At 35.1% G+C, this 24631-nt stretch overlaps 1 protein-coding gene across 3 annotated transcripts; it reads left to right on the top strand.

The window, feature by feature from the left end:
• The first annotated feature begins 110 nt into the window (after nucleotides 1-110).
• On the top strand, nucleotides 111-24631 carry LOC137404546 (transmembrane protein 181-like). Of its 3 annotated transcripts, none has more exons than XM_068090772.1 (13): nucleotides 111-126; nucleotides 2591-2663; nucleotides 5699-5802; nucleotides 6019-6077; nucleotides 10492-10716; nucleotides 13406-13522; nucleotides 15580-15660; nucleotides 16013-16112; nucleotides 19191-19318; nucleotides 20049-20198; nucleotides 20540-20642; nucleotides 22715-22939; nucleotides 23734-24631. In XM_068090772.1, the coding sequence occupies exons 2-13, from the start codon at nucleotides 2644-2646 to the stop codon at nucleotides 23874-23876; spliced, it is 1455 nt and encodes a 484-aa protein (XP_067946873.1). In that variant the 5' UTR covers nucleotides 111-126; nucleotides 2591-2643; the 3' UTR covers nucleotides 23877-24631. The 3 variants fall into 3 exon arrangements, with proteins under 3 accessions (XP_067946873.1, XP_067946874.1, XP_067946872.1); XM_068090773.1 differs by having other exon boundaries at nucleotides 123-367; nucleotides 13409-13522; XM_068090771.1 differs by having other exon boundaries at nucleotides 123-367.

Genomic DNA, 24631 nt, shown 5'->3' with positions numbered 1-24631 from the left:
CATTTTTTAAATTGTAATTTAATTTTTGTTTTAAAATAAAATAGCAATGTATTCTAATTACAATAGCCGTGTTATAACATTGCCGATTCGATCGCATTGACATTTCCGCTATAAGTGCTTAACGTTGTGAGTATTTGATAAAAAAACATAAGTCAGCCAAATTACAACGCTTGTCAAAAAAGACTAGTCGTTTGATATACAGATTTATGTTTACGTTTTTAGTGTATTAAAATTAGAAGTTTCGTATTTTCACTTTTGGAGTGTTTTGTATCACCAAGTAAGCAAATAATCATGTTTTGTTGGAACAGCAGCTGTTGACGACAATGGCATAAGTAGACGCAGCAAAAGACTTAATACAGCTAAAAAGGTAATCTATCGGTCTGGTTTTTAGTGAAAGATAAAGTCGTTTAATTAGGAAAAATGACCATTGTTTTTTATGCGTTTGCGTTTAAGCATAAAAAAATCAGTCATCCCGCATATATAACATAGGCAGAGTCGATTAAACACTTTACCTACTTGCAAATTAATTCATCATAGGCATTACATAAAATTAATTCATCATAGCCATTACATAAACGAATCATTTTTAGTTACGGCTCGTTCATTGGTAAAACCAATAAACATAGATCGACACCCTTCACATTTTAAATACGTTTATTTAATGTTTTATTAACCATGATAATCCATTTGTTCTTTTATACACCAAAAACCATTCCCAAGTTGACGAAGCATAACATGCAAGACTAGCTATATTTGAACTGTATTTATATTTGACTTGGGTCGTCACCCCTTGCAGTATTAGTATACATAAGCATTTAAATGTTTTTGTGTATTTGATTAAAATCGGAGTATATAAACTGATTAGTATTAATCTCTTTAATGATTTAGTAACACAAATGTTTTGAATATTACCATAACAATATTTTGGAGGATTATTTTTATGCTTCAGGTCGCAGTATTTAACAACCAGTCAATTATACATGAATGGAATTTTCATAAAAGACTAGAGACGAAAACGAGTTTCAACAGGAATAAACACTAAATTTTCCTTGAAAAATCATCACCGTTTTTGGGTGTTAAGATCAAAAAGCTGGAGGAAACATTTATTTATTTAATATTTCAGTATTCTCATATTTTTTATTGAGATTCAAATTATAGTGTAAAAGTTCATTCTTGTAATCCCTGAGAGTTGGTTCACAATAGGGGAAATTAAATCATAAGTATGATAGTTCACCTTCTTTTCAGGCGTGCTTCAAATACTATTCTCACTAAAATTTCAAAACATAAAATGTTGAGTTCAGTGTGTTATATGACAAGAGCTGAAAAACAATGAAAAAGTCTCAAACTATCTCAAGTAGGCTGACCTTTTACTGCAAAAAAACTATCATATCAAGCAGCAGTAATTCCTCTTTTACCTGTTTTAGTTGAGTTTTAAATAGTGTATTAAAAACATTTTGATATATTTTTTAAATAATTTTTTTCCACTTGTTTCTACAATGACCAATTCTTTTCTGTTAAAGGTTGACTTGCAACAAAATTCACATTTAATATGAAAAGATTCACCATGTCTTACTCTGTTGTGTTGTAGGTGCAAAATATGTTGGAATGTGATTACAAGCTCTTAAAAACTAAAAAAAACGAACAGTTAATCGCAGCCACAAAGACCGCCTTAGTTTGGATTCTCTTTCCAAAACGACTCAAATGTGACGTAGTTGTGGGAGATGGTTTCTGTTTACACTTTCATGCAACCTTATTCGTCGAAATATTTTCACAAATATACTTCACGCATTCAACAAAACCATGTCTATTGTTCTTATGCGTCTGTTTTATCGTCATTGTAATGCTGTCACTTTTAGCATTGATATCTTGTAACTTACCGTAAAAATTCATTTAATTTTTTAACCTCAGCTCGAAGGAGTACATATCATTGTCTGATAATCAAGATGAGCTTGTTGGTCACCTGTGATAATCGAAAAGTGCTGCAAAAATTATTTGCGAAGTATTGGGTCACATGATCAGATTACGACTTGACGATTAGATCAAGCCGAAACAAAGCTGTAAAGTAGCAAGCATCTATATTTGATACGGGGTCTTCGACAAAAACCCGAAGTGTTTGTCATAAACTAGTGCTACGATAAGTTTATATTGAGCTTTTTATTGGCCTTTCAATTCACGTGAGAACATCACGTGACAAGACAATAACCAAACTGTCATGACTACGTCAGAGAAATGAAGAGATTCCAATCTACAGCGGCTTTTCGTTTTTGAGCTTTTAAGAGCTTGTAATCACATTTCCACATATTTGGCACCTACAACACAACAGAGTAAGACATGGTGAATCTTTTGATACCAAATAACTGTAATGTGAATTTTGTTGCAAGTCAACCTTTAGGAATTGCACTAGAAACTGGAATATTTGGACACATCTTTAAGCTAGCAGTTTTTTACCATAAGATAGTACTGGTGTAGATTTATAACTTTATAAGGTCTAAGGAATCATATCTAGACCGGAGAAAACTATAAACAGTATTGAGTTTATATTCTCATTCCAACACTAATAGTATATCATAATGTAAATGTTTTTCTGTAGCTCAAGCTCAGGGTCCAGCAGTCTGCCACAAGTATCGTTTCTATTTAGCTGCAATGGCTCGGGAAATAGAAGCGTAAGTGAAGTATTTTAATGTCATGAAGCAAGTCACAGCTGCAATCATTTTTGGGCTGGTCTGTGTAGCAGTTATTACCTTTTTGAAACGTCACCACTATTTGAAGACCTCAATGGAAGAATGATCAATGTCACAGTTGTTCAAACTTGAGATATAGCCATTTTAAAGTTTACAAATTTTTTGGAGAGAAGCACAACTTGTATCATAGAAACCTTTTAGCTAGTGGTCAATAAGGATGTTACCTGTGAATATCATCAACAAAGAGGTGGTAGACATAATTTGGTGTGGCACAACATGGCCTGAATTAAAACCACTACACGGACATTGATCGTTTTACTTTGGAAATCATTGACAACTCTCTACGCATTATGTTTTATTAGGTGATAATGTTACAATGTCATAATATTCTGATTTTAAATGCTATATTGCAGTAAAGCATGAGGTTTCTAGCATCTGAAATTCCACCAAATAAAAATGAACGGGTCACAATACTACAACAACAAATTATTTGGCAGTGTCCTAGAAAAACTGCAATATTTTTGTTTTGCATTACACTATGCGCTTTTGCCAACATTTTTTATTTTGCCAACGTGTTAAAAAATAACGCTTTGCAAAAACTTCAATGTATCTATACTTAGTGCATTGTTAAAGCTATGTGAAGCTACGATCGCTATGAAGCTAAAACGAACCTCAACAGTGTTCTTCACTCTTACAAAACTATTACTTTCACCACATTCAAAGCCAGTGTTGCTACTTTAATTATCTGTGTAATCACGAAAATCTGAATTGGCTATAATGTCATCAACATAAGTAATTTTCTGTTTTCTAACTCGAGAGGTATTTACGAAAGCCGTAATAACACTAAATAGTTTGAATGTCAGAGGAAAAAAAGTTCATTTTTAAATTGGAAATTGTCAAACAAGTCATGCATTGCTATTGACTGAAAGTAATCACATGACTGGACAATGATCACTGTTGCTTTGTAGTCCTTGTACATTGATCAGTTTTGCAAAGAGTTAGTTTAAGTAGGAATATCTCTGGACCTTGATCATTTTTTGCTGACAGTGTGTCACAGAGGCTAAACTTTGTGGCCAGAACTATTTAAGGGAAGATAAACCTAGTATTTTCAGAAAATGTGACATTGATCATTCTTCTGCTGAGGCCTTCATTTGAGTGCCACCTCTAATAGAACGCTACTATAGAGAAGAAAAGTTGAAAAATACACCTCTACCCTTTAATTGAATGCCTCCACCATTTGACCGGCACATTGACATGGATCTTTACGAACCCATAATAGCAAGAGATCAGTAGAAAAGTGTCCACAAAGCCGCACTAATAATGCCTCAGTTACATCAATAACAATTGATATTTTTCATGGTCGCTGTAGTGGTTGCCATGATTTCAGTGACGAGTACCTGAGAAAATCAATCGTCACAATCATCAGAACTACACTCTGATTCAGAGTCATTAAGGTCTAAATCATACTTGTTTTCAGATTTGTCCATATTGTGGTTTACAATCTTACCTGAAGACTTTAAAGCGTTTTGGTAAACGAGGAGAATATTCTTCAGGAACACTGGACAAAGTAAAAGCAGCCATTATTATGGCGTATTCTCCCCGTATTCTATGGCGTATAATGAACATTGAAAGCGTCTTTAAAAATTTTAAAAAGTTATGCACATTTTGTAACTCCAAAGCTTTTACGTTTTTTCTTTAAAACTTCACCATCGAAATACTTAATAACCACTTAATAACAGTATCACACCAATATTTTATAATCATTAAAGTAGTTACTTGTTTAACTCGGTCAGAATTATTACTCTGGTCGGATTTGCCCGCCCAAGTCCAATTATTTTCCCAAAAATCTGGTTGAGCTTGTCGAGAGATACAGCGCCACTCTTTATTTGAAAGCCACCTGTAATTAAACGCCGCTATAGGTCAAGGGTTTAAAAGTAGAGCATCATGGCGTTCAAATAGACATTTCACGGCATATATTTATAATAACCTTGATCTGATAAAGTTACTGAGAATACTTCATTAGAAGTTTTAAAAAGTATTGTGACAACACATGTAGTTTGTTCTAGTTGTTTGTAGAGTATCAGCTCAGACAAACATCTCATTAGTCATGTTAGGCTACAATATTGTTTGCAACAGTCGTATAGGTTACTCATATATCCGTCAAGTCAATGTATAACCTACATACAGATTTTTATTACTTTATGTTTATGCGTTGCTTCTATCTAGTTGGATAGATCTGAGTTAAACAATCTGTTAATACCCTGTTAAGCTGAGACTTCTGTAGAATTACAAGTTCTGGTCATTTGGAGCATCAGTTTTCATGTAACTGGTTAAAATGTACATTCTTATTAAGCCACTGCTTGTTAAACAACTGAGTTGTCAACCAATCATTTGTTGACATATACATGTATGTGTACAAAAATTGTGCCTTATTATTCAGAGTAGTTGACCAATAAGTTGCCGGTGCTCATAACTTTTATATAGAATGGTCGTGCAAAAGCTGATTGTTGACTCTTTCAATTATTCTATTGAATAAAGCTAAATCACTGCCAATGCATTTTTAAAAGTTTCTAAATTTCTAAACAGAAAATATTCTTGCTGTATTCTATGACAAAGTTTGTCATTCAGGGTTGATTCACCGGCTAGGTCTAGTGAACATTATTGGTTCTTCCGCTACCATACCACTGAAGTGTTCTACTTGTACTGCTTGCAAAAGCTTTTTTCTCTGGAAATAGATTGTTTACAACGTAATAAGCTCAGACTTCCATTTTATAAACAATTTTTTATGTAATACAAATCTTTATGTATGTCATCAAATGGCTGATAGATACCGTAGCTGTTTTAGAAGTTTTAGCCAAATATGGATTTATATTTCAGCAACTTACAACTGATGCTTCATATTACTCAAAAAACCCTGCTTGATAAGCATATTGTTTAACATTACCATAGTCTAACAGGATCTTTAAATTGTGTGCTTTTCTCAGTGAATTGTTTCATATAATAACTTACCTTTTCAGTGCAGTTCAGATGAAGCTGTATACAATGACAAAAAGGAAGCTCGCTGGTGTCTTCATCATATTTTTCCTTTGCTTTTCTCTATCCGTGGTTGTTGGGCTTCTTGGTAAGTGACACTTACTATTCCATACAATTACTTGCTGTTTTGTTGTCCTCATTCAGCATATGTAGCAAGTTCATGTCCCAATGCATGCTGATATATTAGTTGCAAGGCTTGTGAATAGCACCGTTTCCATGTTGTTTGACTGTGATTCAGTTGATCATTCTTTTATGTAACAGATTTTATAACTCCTTCACCTAACATGCACATCATGTTTTGCAGGTCCTCAAGTGGTTTACACAGATGCTCATGAGGAGGAACTGATGACCAATGTTTATGGGGTAAGCTGTCAGTCCTACTGGAGACTTAGGACTAGAAATAAAAAGTAGAAAGTATCAATTTTTTTTTACTAGTTGAGACGTTGTTTGTTGTTTTACACGATCTTATTGTCAAGATATTTTAAGATTAAAATCGCCAAAAATTGACCGCGGTAAAAACACTCAGAAAAAAAGATATGCTCAGACTTGCCCAAAATGATGTATATAGTGAAACAGTCTGTCTATATCTCTCGTATTCCCATCGGCTATTGCGATAAAAGTCTAGTCCTACGTGGCTCTATTGGCATATATGTTATTTAGTATTTGCTCATGATTGCTAGGATAAAATTTTTAATCTAGCTACAGATGCATAATTATAATTGGCTCAATCGCCTTAAATAAGGGATATCAAAAATTTGTCATATTCTTTTCCTCTAAATGCTGTGTAAACATTTGAGTACCAACTACGATTCTGCCAGTCTGTTGTGATTAGGTCGTCGAGTTAACTTATTTTATCGCGGCCTTTATATCAGCAAAGCTCTCAGTTGCTACTCAAACCGCAAGCTAGTTACTAAATAAAATAAGCAAGCTGCATTTTTGAAAAGAATATATTCGAATATATGGTGAAACCAACTGCATCTCTAAAAAGGTCATATATAGTCAACGTTATCTAGTCATTATTAGTATCAGTTTGTAGAAAAAAATTTACTGGTCACATTTGATTAGTTGATTCAAGTACAAAATAAATGGTTTTATGAGTTGACTGAAATAGTGAATGCAGAACAACGTCAATTTCTTTGAAATCGATTAACCCACCGATTCTGGCAATGGGTTAATAAAGCCATTTTTGCACCTGGTTGGCGGTTGTGGATTCATCTGTTTTCACTTCGTAGCATGGAATGTAACACTTTTTAAGCTCTTAATATTCAGTCCGTTGAAATTGAGTCAAGCTACGCAAAAGTACCTGTCAATACAGCTTTGATTACACTTAATAAATCAATCTATCAGACAATATTTCAGCACAGGTGGCAACGGGGCTATGATGTATTCAATATGTTCTGCAAATCATGTTTTGCATTATCTTCAACAATCTTATTTTAGTATATAATTTTCATGAGCCAAAACAATTTCATCTTGGCACAAAGTTTTTATTAAAAACATCTATCCCAGTCTTGGCCACTCACATAGTTTTAGCTCATATAATAGGACCAAGTAATCTTCTGAAGTAAACTCAAACAAAACATGTCATGGTTTGTGCAGCACACATTCATGCCTCTCTTTCCCGTTTATAGCAGTTTCCACACTGTCACTACTGCTTCCCACACTGGTGGACCACATAAAACTCCTGTAATAAATAAAACAAATGTAATAAATATATGCCATCATAGATATTTCATTCTAACGCTTATCTACTAAAAGCTTTCAATTTGGGAGTTAGATAGATTGCGAGTGTAATTTTCAAAATAAATAAATGTTTAACAAAAAGCACAAGTACGCCAAGCCAACAATTCGAAGCTTTGTTTCTGGAAGGTAAAGATGAGCATTGATCAATCGATTTTCCTCACTTTCCACAAAGGAGAAGTGAACATAAATTCTAATCATAAATCTAATTTACTAGCTAAAACTGCCAAAGACAATTTGAAGCAAATATTATAGCTAGGTGAAATGATAAAAAAGTTATGAAACGATGATTCATGATAGCAAAAAGTTATCATTTTGTTAATTAGTAAATGTGTTCATGAATACTAAAATTATTACCTTCGGTTTAGTATATATATATAGGAGACTCAAAGTTATAGATAAATTTCCCTCCATTTTCCTATCCTCCTCTGCAGCATAACGCTGCTGGCGCCTCTCAGCTTTAACCATAAGCTGTCTGCCCGAATCTTTAACCACCTGATGCTCAGAAAACTCTGAGTCACCTTCGCTAGAACTGGAAGCATTGTTTCAATTCTGTTGTTCATCAATAAAACGTGTCGATGCAGTAATTCAGTAAATTAACGATGTCAATTAATTTAGTAAATTAAATGTCGATGCATGAACTAATAATTGAGTAAAATCCCTTACGAAAAATCACAGAAAACGCGTTTTACGAGCGATAACATTTATTATGACCTATATAAAAATTTTGTGCTGATGATTGGCTAAAGAGGAGATCTTATATTTATTGCTCGTAGATCCTTGTCATATGTATTACTATACACGTCAGCAATAAAGCACCCGCTCGAATCTGAGCGTTTCAAAAAATGATCTCATTCAAATGCCCGTATCTCTGGGCAGGGTTAGTCTACAGAGACAAAAATGACATCAAATTGTAGCTGATGTTGTAGCCTTTTATTGGTCTTAATTTCATTTCATCGACTTTTTTGATGCAATCACATCTTTAAACTAAGGCAGCTTTTCAGCTGATTCTATTCTTATGATCAGTTTGATTGTAAGCATTTTCTTTCTGGAATCAGTTCTAAATCAAGTCTCGATCAGATATACATGTATAGACTCAGTAACCATTTATCCCATTAATTTTTGGTTAACTAACATAATGAGATTATTTTATTTTTGTTCTCTCATTTTATGAATCGCTTGAAAGCAGAAAATCTAAGTCTTTCTAATTCAAATGTTTTTATATAAAAATGTACGCAGAATCTATTGCTTTTTTGTGAAAATAGTAAAGTGCTCTATTATTGAATGTTAAGGCACCAGGTCACATTTTACTCGGCTATTTCAGCTATTTCGGGGAATCAGCTAACGTTCATTAATAAATGCAAAGGCTTGAAGAGTCATTGTTTCAGTAGGTATTTTAAATTCTTTAATCCGCTCATGGTGGTCTTTTCTTGTCATGAAGGTTTCTTCCGTTCATGCAGGTTGTCTTTGATAGCCTGCATGAACGGAAGGCATGCAGGCTCTTTGATTCCTTTCATGTTGTCTTTGATAGCCTGGTCTGTTCATGGTGTTTTCCCTTTCTGGCCATGTTTGGCTTTTCTGGTCTTGATTTTCTCTTTTGGTTTCGGTCCTCTTTTCTGCTCATGCTGGTCTCTTTTGGTTAAGAGGATCTCCTCTTGTTTCGGCAATTTATATTTAGGTCCTGGTCATCTTTTGTGGTGTTGTTACATATCTAGGATTATCATTGGTGATGTCCTTTGTTTAAGGCGGATATCTCTGAGCATGGCTATCATCTCAGGTCCTGGTGATCATCATAATTTTTTATTACAATGATCTCTTCTGCTCATAATGGTCTCTCCTGCTCATAATGGTCTCTCCTGCTCATGCTCGTCTCTTCTGCCCATGTTGATCTCTTCCGCTCATGTTGGTCTCTTCCGCTCACGTTGGTCTCTTCCGCTCACGTTGGTCTCTTCCGCTCACGTTGGTCTCTTCCGCTCACGTTGGTCTCTTCCGCTCACGTTGGTCTCTTCCGCTCACTTTGGTCTCTTCCGCTCACGTTGGTCTCTTCCGCTCACGTTGGTCTCTTCCGCTCACGTTGGTCTCTTCCGCTCACGTTTGTCTCTTCCGCTCACGTTTGTCTCTTCCGCTCACGTTTGTCTCTTCCGCTCACGTTGGTCTCTTCCGCTCACGTTTGTCTCTTCCGCTCACGTTTGTCTCTTTTGCTCATGTTTGTCTCTTTTGCTCTTGCTGGTTTTTTTCTGCTCTTGCTGGTTTTTTCTGCTCTTGCTGGTTTTTTCTGCTCTTGCTGGTTTTTTCTGCTCTTGCTGGTCTTTTCTGGTCACGCTGGTCTTTTCTGGTCACGCTGGTTTTTTCTGGTCACGCTGGTCTTTTCTGGTCACGCTGGTCTTTTCTGGTCATGCTCATTTCCTCTGTTGATGATGGTTTCCTCTGACCATTGTCGTCTTCTGATCCTGATTATTTGTTCTGCTCATCTCCACCATTCATGGTTGGCCTTTTAAGCATGTTACTTTCGTTATTTCTGCTTATGGTAGTGCTCGCTCAACCTTAAGGTCTCTTTTGATTGTTTTGTCTCCTTTTATTATGCCGTTATCTTTTGTTCAGAGCAATCGTTTTTTGTCAAGGTGTTGTCCTCGCTTCATGGTTTTTGTTTGTTCTTGATGCTCTGCGCTAATCATAGTTATCATTTTTCTAACAGTGGTCTCCTATGGCTATAATGGTTTCCTCTGCTCATTGTAGTTTTCTATGATCGTAGTGGGCATCTGATGATGGGCATTTCCTATGGTCACTCATTTCCTCAGTTCAGGATGCATTTATCTTCTCATGGTATTTTTGCAATCGCTATAATCTCAATCACCATACTTCTGCAACAATATTTGAAATTTAAGAACCTGATTAAAGCTTTCCAAATAATATAATTTAAGTTCTCATATAGCGCATGGCAGCCCATGGAGTAGCGCACATGGTAGATACTTTTATATGTTGTGCATCTACTGTATTTTCTGGTTTCCATTGTTTATAGTCGATTGCTCATTGTTAGGCAAAAATGTTCTCAATAACAACTGGAATGGAGCTGAACTCCCTCAATCAGCAGCTATGGCTGCTTGCGACTCCCTCAGCACGACCTGTTGAAAATGATACATCAATGGAAGGAGAAGTGACACCTACTTTACACTTGTTCTACTTGGATGATGAAGGCGTTGAGAGACCCATCATGTACAAACCGGGACCAGATCACAAGCGTGTTATTTCTTGTTCAGAGCAGGTTTGGAGTTTTTTGCAGTTATAGGATGATTATCCATATACCGTACAGGATGAATTTATTCGCGGAGTTATATTTCGCAAAAATTGAAATTTCATGCATATTCGCGGATTAATTTATTCGCGGCTGAAAATGGTCACTCTCTAGGAAGAGTTAACTCTTTTGCGGATAACAATAGAGTTAACACCATACGCATGTGCACATTGCGTGTTTCGGTTCCTATATGGCTTACAGCTACGAGTCGATCGTGCTAAGCTATAAATTTTTTGCTGCGTTCAGAAGTTTTCATGAATATTCATCGATTTTGAGGCCTTTGATGAACCAACCATTTGTGGTAAGTTATGAGTTTTTTCAAAACCATTTACTAAATTAGTTGAATTTTACTTTGGTTCTTCGGTAAAACGCAATATTTATTTTTCCCATCCCTACCGCTTCGTTATTTGTTTTAGTGTGAGAGAGAGATCTTTCATCATACACGGAACCAAAATGACTGCAAGGGTTGTAGATGTCATTCTTAGAAGATCACCAATCATTTAGGGAGATCTTGAAAATGAGGTAGAAGTCACTGCAGCTGCTAACGAGGAGAGTATATATGTTTTAACAAAAGGAACAAAAACGCCTTTACGAGCACAAATCTTTGGCCAACCGGCAGAACTTTGCAATAGTAAGCCACGAGGAGAGTTCTGATGATAACTTCCCCACCAGTCATGTATTAGCGAGAGAATCGCCTTTAACGTTTACCCGTGACAGTGACAGAGCTGCTATTACCAAAATAACTAATCAGAGAGCACCATTACACGCTAGTATTCACTTATCAAGAGTACCAGTTAAATTTTATTGCTAGACAACCGCCATATGGACTAAACTGTTTATATTTACTTCATTCATCGTTTGTAAAATTTTATTTGTATTTGAAATATTTTATTTGTACGCTCAAGTTTGTAATAAGTTATAATATATCTATACATGCAATAAGATATATAATTTAATCATGTTTGCTGCAGCGATATCAAGGAGTTGTTGTCGATAAAGGTGTCTAGGTTGACTGGTTGCTTCTCTGCCAATATTCCTGCCTTGATGAATATTACTACTTGTCTCTAGTTTTCGTAATTGGAGTAGGTTGTTTCATTCTCAATCTGCAGTAAACATAAACTTAACAAAAAATATTAATAAGTGCAAAAACTTGCTGTGGTGCAGAAGTGCAAAAACAATAGCTGAAGTATTTGATGAAAGCGATCAGTTTTTAAACAAAAGAATTAACTAATGCAGTTAAATATGGAAAAACGTATCTTCACCGCAAATCAAATACATACCATAGTGTCCAGATCAGAATCATGATCGTCCTCAACTTCAGTATTAGAGATTGATGGAGTTGATTTCAATGTAAAAAGACTAGGAGATTTTTTTGCGATGACGAAGCCATGCCGAATAACTTGTAAAAACCTTGAATAATTTTGTAAAGTTTGATGCAATGGTAATAAAACTCGAAGCCCGGCGATGATTTTAAAGAAGTTTTGAAACTCGGCTACGTTTAGTACTTCTGCCTCGTGGCTATTTTTGCGATGACGCCATTCTGCATATCTTGTGACAACTTTGAATAATTTTGTAAAGAAATGTGATGTATTGGCAATGGTGTTAGCTCAAAGCCCAGGCAATGATTTTAAAAATGCTTTGGAACTCAACTACGTTTAGTATTTATATTAAAAACTAGCCTAGCGGCTAGTTTTTAATTTGATGCAGTAGTTATTCTCCCTTGTGATTTAAGATAGAACTAATTATTTCACGGAATTTAATAATTCGCGGCATTGACTGTTCGCGAAATCGCAAATTTTTATAACCAACGATAATTTTCATCCTGTACGGTATATATTTCTCAAAGCCCATCTGTATGTCGGAAATCTGGCTATAGATCCTAAAATCTTGGAATAACTATTCCGTACCGAAGAGGATTCGATCTCGGACCGAGCCGGTCACCAGTCTTACACCTAGCCCACTCGACTACGGATGTCGAATTGCAAGCCTGCCAAAATAAGATATTTTTTATGGCAAGCCTGCCATAATATCAGAGCAATACCTAACTGCTTTACGTATGACGCGGATCATAGCATAACGTCACGAGAAGCTGTTCGCTCACATTATCAAACTGGCTAATGGCAAAACTCTCACTACTTCTCATTGTGTATAAGACAATGATATTTTTTCTCATGACATGTAGTTATGTAGTGATGAAATATGTAGTGATATGTAGTGATGAAAGTTAGAATGGCAAATGTTGTACTATGTTAAATACAAATCAATTTTCTGTCCAAATACTCTTCTACTACACGGGCAACGCCGGGTGGCACAGCTGGTTTCTTATATTTTGGGCTGGTAAGAAGTGTGATAGTAGCATTTTGTTTGTTCGCTCCACGTTATCATATCCTCATACTCTTCTCTCTAGAGATGTCCCGGTAGTTCTTGACTAACTTTTAGGATAAAGTAAGTTGAGGTGGAGAAGGTGTTGTTGATTCGCCTTAGTTATACCTTAATAATGATGAACGTCAAAGGTTTTTTGTCTTTTTTTATCTTATTTACTAACATTTACCCAGAGTAAGGCTTGTGTTGTGGCTTAAAGATGCTTATGGCCAGGCTTAGAAATTGTATTAATATATTTTTATTTGTTTTTGATTATATTAAAGTTTTTCTTTTACAGCAGTGCAATACGCTGTTGCTCTTTCACCTTGGCTACATAGACAAATTGTCGTACAAAGTAACCGTGCAACTGGAAGGTTTGGATCGGATAGGACTGTTTGACTCGGTCTTGTTTGAGGTGAGGCTAAATATTGTATACAGTAGAGAGTTCGGCTGGAGCCATTTTAATATGTTACCAAGGCAAGGGTTGTCTCGAACTAGTTATAAGATTACCTCAAGCTATTATCTGTTGGCCCAGTTAGGCTTTAATTCTATGCTCATTGCATTAGCACATATTTTATATCAGTGAGTTAAGCAGAGCTCACTCCATACTCCATAAACTTATTCAGCAAATACATTCACCTATGAATTCAAACGGCATGATCAAAAGTTAATTCATTTCAGAATCTGTTTGATATGCTAAAATCAGCCCATAATGTATCAAATATTTCCATAAAAATACACTGTAATTCATATGATAATTCCATGATAATTTTTGCAGATAAATACAAATAATAATCAAACAAATGCATTATAGGGAGATTATATCAATGAAAAAGTTTTTGTTATGATTGCTTGCTTATTCATCAGAGTGAAGTTAGAGACAAAGGAGAGATATGCAATGTGACTTAATTTAAGACTGGACATGTTTTTTTTTCATTTTTATCAGCTTCTTTGCATTTACTTAAAAAACTGTGGAAACTTCCAACATCATACATTGGAAATTACTTGTGGTTTGAAGTCTGATATTTGCTCCAAATTGATATCGTAAGTTGGAGAATATTTAGGTTAAGGTGATAGTGACTCTAGGTTTCAGGTACATTGAATTGTCGTTTCACCCGCTACAAGTGTAGTAAAAAAGATATGCACTCAAGCTCAAATGACAGCTTTTATTGAATTATAGGCTGAAAATAATATATCAAAAGGATGCTCAAAGAGTAACGATTCATAATTTTGTGTTCAATATAGTCTCCCTCTTTGTCAACTGCTGTGTTCCACCGCTTAACAAGAGTATGTCTGCTGGGTAGAAATTATTTGGTTGATGTTGTAGCCACTTTTTGACAGCAGCATGGACAGTTGCATAATTTAAGCAATGCCTCCTTCTCAAACCCTGCTTTAGTAGTTAAAAATTGTAATTGGGTAAAGATGCAAACCAGGAGAATAATGGGGGTCATTGTTGTCCAACCAAAACTGGTGATTGCCTCACAGGTCTTTTAACTTGTGTGAGAGTCTGGCATTGTTGTAATGCTGTTGTCATGTCTAAGTGAGATTTAGCTTGTCTAATTCTTGCTTGTGGCCTTTTTGGTGTCTCAACATATTTGTGAAAATCAGTTGTTGTCCCTTATGGAGTGCACTCAAGTTAACTTAACTAATATTGGTCCAATAATATCCCAAAACATAGTTACCATGATCTTGTCAGCTGACTGCTGAGATATGAACTTTTTGCTCACGGTAAACTTTTTATTCAGGTTCGAAATTGTGCATGCTTGTCTCATCTCTTGTCACTATTCAATTTAATAAGGTTTCATCATCATTGTGATGTTGCAGAAGCTTATAATAAACATACACAGGGGCCTCATGAAAATCTGTCAGTTGCTTGGGAGCTCATTGTGTATCCTAGACTATCCACATTCTCAACACTGCTATCATAGCTAATATCTGAAGATAAAGTAATGTCATCAATAGAGACAGCTGATCCACTGTTATCAGTAGATTAGCAGTTGTCGTTCTGTCAGAATTTAAGGAGATGAAGGCCTGCCATTCCTTTTCTCATCTTTGATTTCACTTTGGCCAGGCTCATTTCCATGCCTGAACTAAGCATTTTACCGTGCTGTAGTCATCAAAGGCATCGCCATTGATAGATAAAATATTCTACTGATGTTGACAGTTGTTAACTTCTCACAGGCAAGAAAGTCTTTCACAGCTCTTTGGTTTTTTTCAGCATGCTAGACAAGAGGCAATTTTTAAAATAGCTGACAGGGAGTGAAAGTGCTGTAACATGTTATAAAAATGATAATTGAAAAGATAACTCTTACAGTGGTGTTTTTTCAAAAAGTTGACACACGAGTAAAAACCTAAATATGGAAAGCTGAGTAGAGTGCATCACTTGTTGACTGTCTGTCTTACTTATAATGTTCATGTGAGGAGAAAGTAAAGAGTAATTGATGTTATGCGAAGCATCGTTTATATTTTTAGTTCAAGACTTATAAATCTGCCTTTACTCAGTTAGAGATTTGGTTCAGAGCATTCTTCTTGGCTCTTACATTTGTGGTGACGGTAAGTAGCTACTTGGACTCCTTTCACACTACTAATATCATTCTTGGACTTGCTAAACAGTATCAGCTCTCCAGCACGAATGCCTATCTCTGGCTTACACTCAAAAATGCTTTAAAAGTTAAAGATCTTGGTGGTTATAAGCATATCGATATGATAGTAAGTGAACCCAGAACAAACATTGAAAGCTTGTTGTCATTTCATCAAACTTACCAGATATCATGTCAGCGTTTAAACGTTTACACCATATGAAGATGTCGCGAAGCGGATGAGTTTTCATATTGAGTGTTCTTCACAGAATGACTTATGATTTTATGTTATATTGTTTGTTTTTATCTACATACACATTGCCTAGATTGTATACACGCGGTCATTGAGAATCTACCACTGGAAGGATTGGTCTATAGAGCAGAAGTGGATGATGTGGCTGCTGCCACTGTTGCTGCTTTATAATAGTAAGTAGTGGGACCGTGGTGGCGTCTTTAGGACTAGTCTGTCAGCTCTAAGGATACATGGTTTCTTATCTTATGCAGCTATCTAATTGTCAGCAAATATTTCATTTCCTGGCGAGGTCTGTCATGGTAGTCTGATGGGGTGATGAGACAGGGTGGTCCGATGTACTTAATACTATTGGCTTGCAGCAATCTTGCCCTATCGCAAAGGCTATGGGTTATTAACAGCAAGTGGTAGGCAGCTCTCATCACTTCTCATTGTTTATAAGCTGATTTTTAATACCCGGGCAATGCCGGGAGGCACAGCTAGTACATTATTTAATCGCATATAGCATTGAAATAAATACATTATATAATCGCATATAGCATTGAAATAAATACATTATGTAATCGCATATAGCATTGAAATAAATACATTATATAATTGCATATAGCATTGAAATAAATACATTATATAATTGCATATAGCATTGAAATAAATACATTATATAATTGCATATAGCATTGAAATAAATACATTATATTATCGCATATAGCATTGAAATAAATACATTATATAATTGCGTATAGCATTGAAATAAATACATTATATAATCACATATTGCATTGAAATAAATGCATTATATAATTGCATATAGCATTGAAATAAATACATATAATCGCATATAGCATTGAAATAAATACATTATATAATTGGATATAGCATTGAAATAAATACATTATATAATCGCATATAGCATTGAAATAAATACATTATGTAATTGCATATAGCATTGAAATAAATACATTATATAACCACATATAGCATTGAAATAAATACATTATATAACCACATATAGCACTGAAATAAATACATCATATTATCAGATATAGCATTGAAATAAATACATATAAAACTTTATGCGACAGCCCAAATAAGTAGAGTACTGAACAATAAAAAATATTTTATTGTTTCTTCTCCTTTATGATAAAGAGAAAAGAATTGAGGTGTTGCCCTGGTGATAAAAGAGATGGAACTGTATTTAGGTAGAGGGGGAGAATAGAGATAAAGGTCATCCAACCTTTACTGCATGGGCTATAAATTAACATAACTCGATTATATATTTTTTGTCTTTATAATTTTATACTTCTATATATATATATTTCTCAAGGTTTGTTTTCTTTCTTTCCTTCGGTGTGTCCAGCTATAGCTATTAAAATCTTGGAATTAAAATTACGCATCCTGATGAATTTGAACTCACGGAGATTGCGTGTGCAAGTGCTATAACCACGCGCTCTACCACTGGGCTACGCAAGGCATTTTGATCAAAGACATTATCATATACCGTATAGCGTAAGCACACGCTAAATGACTTATTATTTAAAACTCTATGGATTTTATTAACTATGAAACACGATGCTTTTTTGCGTTTTCGTGAACTTTTATTCTTGGCTTTTCGTAAGGTTCAATTGCTAAATCGTGGTGAAGGTCAATACTTTTCATGCAGACCTCACCGTTCGGTCAAACAAAGACAGTCCGATATCTGATTTTTACATTTGTACCAGTGTTAAGAGATACCAGTATTGTTCATCAAAGCTTTGAATACAACGAGGTTCTACTGCAACAGTAACCTTTTTATACACTTCCATGTACTCATTGTTTATTTTTTCTCATAAATTATTTACATAATAAATATTATAGTATTAACGTATTATTTTGTTACTATTTTTAATGATGATGACTTTTACCAGGAGGTGATTGCATTAGATAATTACTATGGGTTTCTATACCACTGTTCGTATGTCTATAGCCTACGATAGTTTCGAATGGCAACACTGGCATGCGAAAATCGACATGCCAATTTGCATGCCACTGAAATGAACTTAAGTCATATAATTGTATACCAAATGATTTTTCATTGTAATCGTAACAAAACATACTTTACTTTTCGCCATTAGGCTACTTGCTAATGATTTTACATTTAAGAACCTCTACATTTTTAGTTTTTCTTTTAATTTATTTCGACAAAACCCTTCTTTCAAGTTATGAAGTTGTTTGACAAAATTTGAAAACCTTTACAATTGTTTTTATTGTCTCTCTTAATTTATTTCAACTAAACAAGTACACTTTTACACAACTACACTTCTCTCATGATATGTAGTTTGAAAGTTAAAATGGCAAACTTTGTTATACGCTAAATAAAAATAAATGTTTTGTCCAAATACCTTTTTATTACCCGGGCAACACCAGGTAGTACAGCTAGTATGTATATTTATATATGTATTTAGGTAGAGGAGGAGAATAGAGATAAAGGTCATCCAACTTACTACATGAATTACTATTATCACTACTATAAATTAAGATAACTCGATTATATATTTTTTGTCTTTATAATTTTATACTTTATCTATAAGAAAAGCATTGCATTTCTCACCATGATGAGAACCCGCGCTAGTCTATGTTGGACCATGATTTTAAAACTAATAGATGGAGGACATGAAGCATTATTTAATATTATTTGACCACTGTCATACGTATGTACTGATTTACAAACTATAGGGTTGTGAGAATTCACTCAATGTTTTGATACAAGTATTTGCTCAAGTGTTATGTCATCAGTCAAAAGGATCATAAGTGGAGGTGCAACTGTAGTTGGCTTTACACCTTATATCACAAGTGCAGCATTGCTCAATAGAATTATATAGGGTAAATTATAAGACTGTTATGTGAGATAAAACACATGACAATGGTTTGAATGTATCCAGAGCCTGGTTCCCATTGTTTGCCATTTCTGGACACTTAATGTTTTCAGAAGGAAAAATGTATATATGCATGAAAATTGTTTTGCTCAGGGTGCGCTGCGTCAATGAACGACAATAATATGGTTTGCTAAACTATACCTAAAATTTGTTCACCGTAAAGGGTGTAGGATACAGAAAGTTTTTTGCATGAATGGTGACCAGTGTGAACCAGACCTAACACGTTTTTTAACATTCTATACGCGAGTTCAGATGAAATTTGACTTGTAAGTCTTTTCACTGATGACTTGGTGTGAAAGAGCTAATGTTGAAAATTTCCCACGGAATACCCTTTTCTTGCAGATCCGCTGTTTGCCCTAGCTTTTCTTCTATCCAGCGCTGTGCCACCAGTGGTTGATGGCATCTTCCAAGCCTTCTTTCTTTCTTCGCTACTCCTCTTCTGGCTGTGCATCTACCACAGTATCCGCCAGGTTTGCTTACCAATCTAACACGCTATTATTGTAATCAGCTATCTGAGCAGCTCGCACCTCGTGTGGGGGCCTCACGTGTTCATGGACTGGTTCGGCATGCCTATGTGGGTACTCGTAAGGGTTTCACATCTTCGTAAGAGCATTTAAAACGGTTGTTCTATGTGAATACTTTGCATGCCCATGTGAGGCCTCGGGGCAACCATTTGGTAACTCAACATGCCTACATGATGACGTCACAAGCACCACTACACCAACAGCAAAAAAGCCTGTTATGTTAATGTTTAGCGATATATTTCCCTACAAATATTTTGCAAGTACCCTTATCCATAGGATACGTCTACATTCACTAACTTCATACTGTGCATTTTAAATTTGGATTTGTCTTTCCTGATTATTAAACAGTAAGTAGTTGCGCTGGGTGTTTTAACCCAAGTTCTGACCAAGCTGATTCAATCGTCCCTCCGGGCTGATTTTATTTTGACTGGGCCGATCAAATCGGCTCTAACAAAATTGCTTTACAATTTTTCTGATTAGCTTATATTTGTTAGTTTACCCAATAACAGTAAAGAAAACAAAACAGAGAAACGTTTTCTGTTGGAGTCGTTGTTATAATTTCCGTTTTACTCGTTCATGACTATCTTATCTCCTGCTTAATCATTTATTCCAAGTAGATGGCTGGGTGCTTCCACATTTTCTATTATTCTAAGTTGCGATTTTCTTTATTGTATAGCCAAAGAGAACGTTCTGCAAGTTTTACCTTCCCAAGTTAATGCTGGTTGGACTGATATGGCTTTCAGCCATTGTGCTAGCTACCTGGCAGGCTATTAATGAGAGAACTGACCCAGGCTATAATTACAAAGTGGATACTGTCAACTTTACAGTGAGTCCAGAGCGTGCATCTTCCACTATACCAGTTCCTATCAGTAACTATCAGATGTTAGCACTACACAGCTATTAACTATCAGATGTTAGCACTACACAGCTATTAACTATCAGATGTTAGCACTACACAGCTATTAACTATCAGATGTTAGCACTACACAGCTATTAACTATCAGATGTTAGCACTAAACAGCTATTAACTATCAGATGTTAGCACTACACAGCTATTAACTATCAGATGTTAGCACTACACAGCTATTAACTATCAGATGTTAGCCCTACACAGCTATTAACGCGCTTTATATTTCTCCTGGTAAGTTTCATGTTTATCTCTTGTAGGGTTTCAAGGTTCTCCTCCTTATATTGGCCTCTTTATACACACTCTACCTCTTATACTTGCTGATTAGAGATTTCATAGAGCTAAGAAATGTGGCTTACTTTGGTAAGTGTTGGCAATCCTGTTTGCTGATATGTTTTCTATAGAGATTTTAGAGTTACTTCGTGTCAGTTCTATTTAGTGATCTATGTATGGCCTTTTTCTACATAACTCTACCATCTCTATAATTAACTCTACCATCTCTATAACTAACTATACCATATCTATAACTAACTATACCATCTCTATAACTAACTATACCATCTCTATAACTAACTATACCAACTCTATAACTAACTATACCATCTCTATAACTAACTATACCATCTCTATAACTAACTGTACCATCTCTATAACTAACTACACCAACTCTATAACTAACTATACCATCTCTATAACTAACTACACCATCTCTATAACTAACTATACCATCTCTATAACTAACTATGCCAACTCTATAACTAACTATACCATCTCTATAACTAACTACACCATCTCTATAACTAACTATACCATATCTATAACTAACTCTACCATCTCTATAACTAACTATACCATATCTATAACTAACTCTACCATCTCTATAACTAACTATACCAACTCTATAACTAACTATACCATCTCTATAACTAACTACACCAACTCTATAACTAACTACACCAACTCTATAACTAACTCTACCATCTCTATAACTAACTACACCATCTCTACAACTAACTATACCAACTCTATAACTAACTACACCAACTCTATAACTAACTCTACCATCTCTACAACTAACTATACCAACTCTATAACTAACTCTACCACCTCTATAACTAACTACACCATCTCTATAACTAACTCCACCATCTCTATAACTAACTATGCCATCTCTATAATTAACTACACCAACTCTATAACTAACTATACCATCTCTATAACTAACTATACCATCTCTATAAATAACTACACCATCTCTATAAATAACTACACCAACTCTATAACTAACTATACCATCTCTATAACTAGCTACACCAACTCTATAACTAACTATACCATCTCTATAACCAACTACACCATCTCTATAACTAACTACGCCATCTCTACAACTAACTCAACCACCTCTATAACTAACTACACCATCTCTATAACTAACTCCACCATCTCTATAACTAACTATACCATCTCTATAACTAACTACACCAACTCTATAACTAACTACACCAACTCTATAACTAACTCTACCATCTCTATAACTAACTACACCATCTCTACAACTAACTATACCAACTCTATAACTAACTACACCAACTCTATAACTAACTCTACCATCTCTACAACTAACTATACCAACTCTATAACTAACTCTACCGTCTCTATAACTAACTACGCCATCTCTACAACTAACTCTACCACCTCTATAACTAACTACACCATCTCTATAACTAACTCCACCATCTCTATAACTAACTATACCATCTCTATAACTAACTACACCAACTCTATAACTAACTACACCAACTCTATAACTAACTCTACCATCTCTATAACTAACTACACCATCTCTACAACTAACTATACCAACTCTATAACTAACTACACCAACTCTATAACTAACTACACCATCTCTATAACTAACTACACCATCTCTACAACTAACTCTACCACATATATAACTAACTACACCAACTCTATAACTAACTACACCATCTCTATAACTAACTACACCATCTCTACAACTAACTCTACCACATATATAACTAACTCCACCATCTCTATAACTAACTACACCAACTCCATAACTAACTCTACCATCTCTATAACTAACTACACCAACTCTATAACTAACTCTACCATCTCTATAACTAACTATACCATCTCTATAACTAACTACACCAACTCTATAACTAACTACACCAACTCTATAACTAACTACACCAACTCTATAACTAACTCTACCATCTCTATAACTAACTACACCATCTCTACAACTAACTCTACCACATATATAACTAACTACACCAACTCTATAACTAACTATATCTTTTCAGCTAGTCAGATTGTCTATCTTGCCGTATACCTAGGTATTTAGGTATAGGTATCAAATATGTTACTGCCTTATTGTCTTTACATTAGATAATATGCAATATTTTTAGACCTGCGGTTGAAGTTCACAGCAGTATTCATGATGATAGTATTCTCTATCAGTCTCGCTATACTCGTGCTCAGGTTTGGCACAGGGATACTAGATGAAAACTTTGTGTCAGACATTTCTACTCACTACGGCAGCTCGGCAGAGTTTCTCACCTTCTACGGTCTGCTAAACTTCTACATATACACGATGGCGTTTGTCTATTCGCCCAGCAAAAATGCTATGAATGGTATGTAGCTAATCTTTACCGCTTCCTTGCACTTTTGATTGTTATAGTGTCTAGCTGTGACCTTGAATGACCTTGAAGATACTACGTCTAGGTCAGTTTCAGTCTCACATCCACATTAAGATAAAGTATTCTTTGTTATGACACTCTAGACTATGCATGGCACAACTTTGTTACCGTGATACTATGAAAGGGTTAAAGATAATGTAAGTCATTAATGAGTGATCAGGAGTTTTTGAGCTCCAAAATCTGGCTGTTTAATTAGTTAACCAGTTTGGAATGAGAACCTAATTTAATAATTTGGTAATTGTCTCTCCTCTCACTGTTCTTAGTATTACTCACTGATACCGTTAGGGTAAACTTAAAAAACATTCATTTCTCACTGATGAAAGTGTAAGTGTATAAGCTCTGCAAGTCATAAGGAGCCCTACGATGTATTAATTTATTATGAGACTGGTAGGATGTTTAGTATTCAAAGGCTTGTAAAATATGAAAGCGTTTTACAAAAAGTTAAAATTCGTATTTTACTACAGAAATATAACTTGTTGTTCATGAACTTTTACTCGTTCAGCCCTATAGTAGTTTTTGATTATTTAGTCTAGAGATGTGTTTCACTGCATCAAGTGGCTCTACGGAGCTATCTCTGTAGACTGCACTAGTCATACATAGTGTACCCTTTAGCTTTGCACAATCAAACATCATCTATGGAGCATTTCAAATTTCTTTCCTGTAAGAGCTCGAATATCAGTCATTCTGGGTCAGCTCTGATAATCAATCTCAACCCACTGCATTTGTAGAGTCAAGGTTGCATGATAATCCAGTGATAACAATGTTGACGGACTCGGATGAAGATGTTATGTATGGCTCTGCTGATGAGACAGCTTACAGACCACTCTCTCGTAACACCTTTATGAATAAGTTTGATGCCGACAGCGATTGACTGCGCCATGCTCGCTAGTGGTCAACTCGCACTTCACACTCTCTCGGTTCAGTTCAAATTACTAGCTGAACACATGAAGTTGCTATTCAGGCTTGTTGCAAATTTTAAAGCTTGCCGTTATCCGGAGTAATATAATATTTATTCTTAGGACATTCGATGTAGATGTCTATGAGGGTGATAGGCAAATAATAGGCAAATGTGTTTTTATGCGCTATCTGTAGAGTATTTTTATTTATATTTTTATCTTGTATTTAGTTGTGGTTTTATCAGTTTTTATAGTTTAGTTGATGCTCATTGCTTCCATACTATTGTCATCACTAAACTTTTTCCTTGTTGCTGCTGCTAGCAGTCATGAGGGAGCTCAGAGGGTTCAGATCTATGTGGCCATAAGTTTACTATAGATAGCAAACGCAATGGTATGTTCATATCGTAGAACTTTAGTCGTGTAATCGAATGGATCTTCAAGTTAATCTAGCTGTTAATCTGTTAATCTAGCTGTTAATCTGTTAATCTAGCTAGTTAATCTAGCACTACCATGTAGTCTCTAAACTTCCATGTGTAACACTGAAATTCTTCTCACTTCCATCAATTTATATTGTGCATTCCATTATTTTTGCCTTTATTATTGTCTGTTTAATTAACGTTTAGACAACTGGTGTAAGAATATTTACCCTATATGAATATATAATGCTGAGAGTTGTGTTCTCCAGCATTCGGTATGCAGATGTATCTCTCAATAAACTAAAATAATTTTA

Source organism: Watersipora subatra, chromosome 9 (assembly GCF_963576615.1).
Source record: "Watersipora subatra chromosome 9, tzWatSuba1.1, whole genome shotgun sequence".
NCBI lineage: Eukaryota > Metazoa > Bryozoa > Gymnolaemata > Cheilostomatida > Watersiporidae > Watersipora > Watersipora subatra.
The sequence above is the reverse complement of the archived record's forward strand: the minus strand, read 5'-3'. Positions and strand labels throughout refer to the sequence as shown.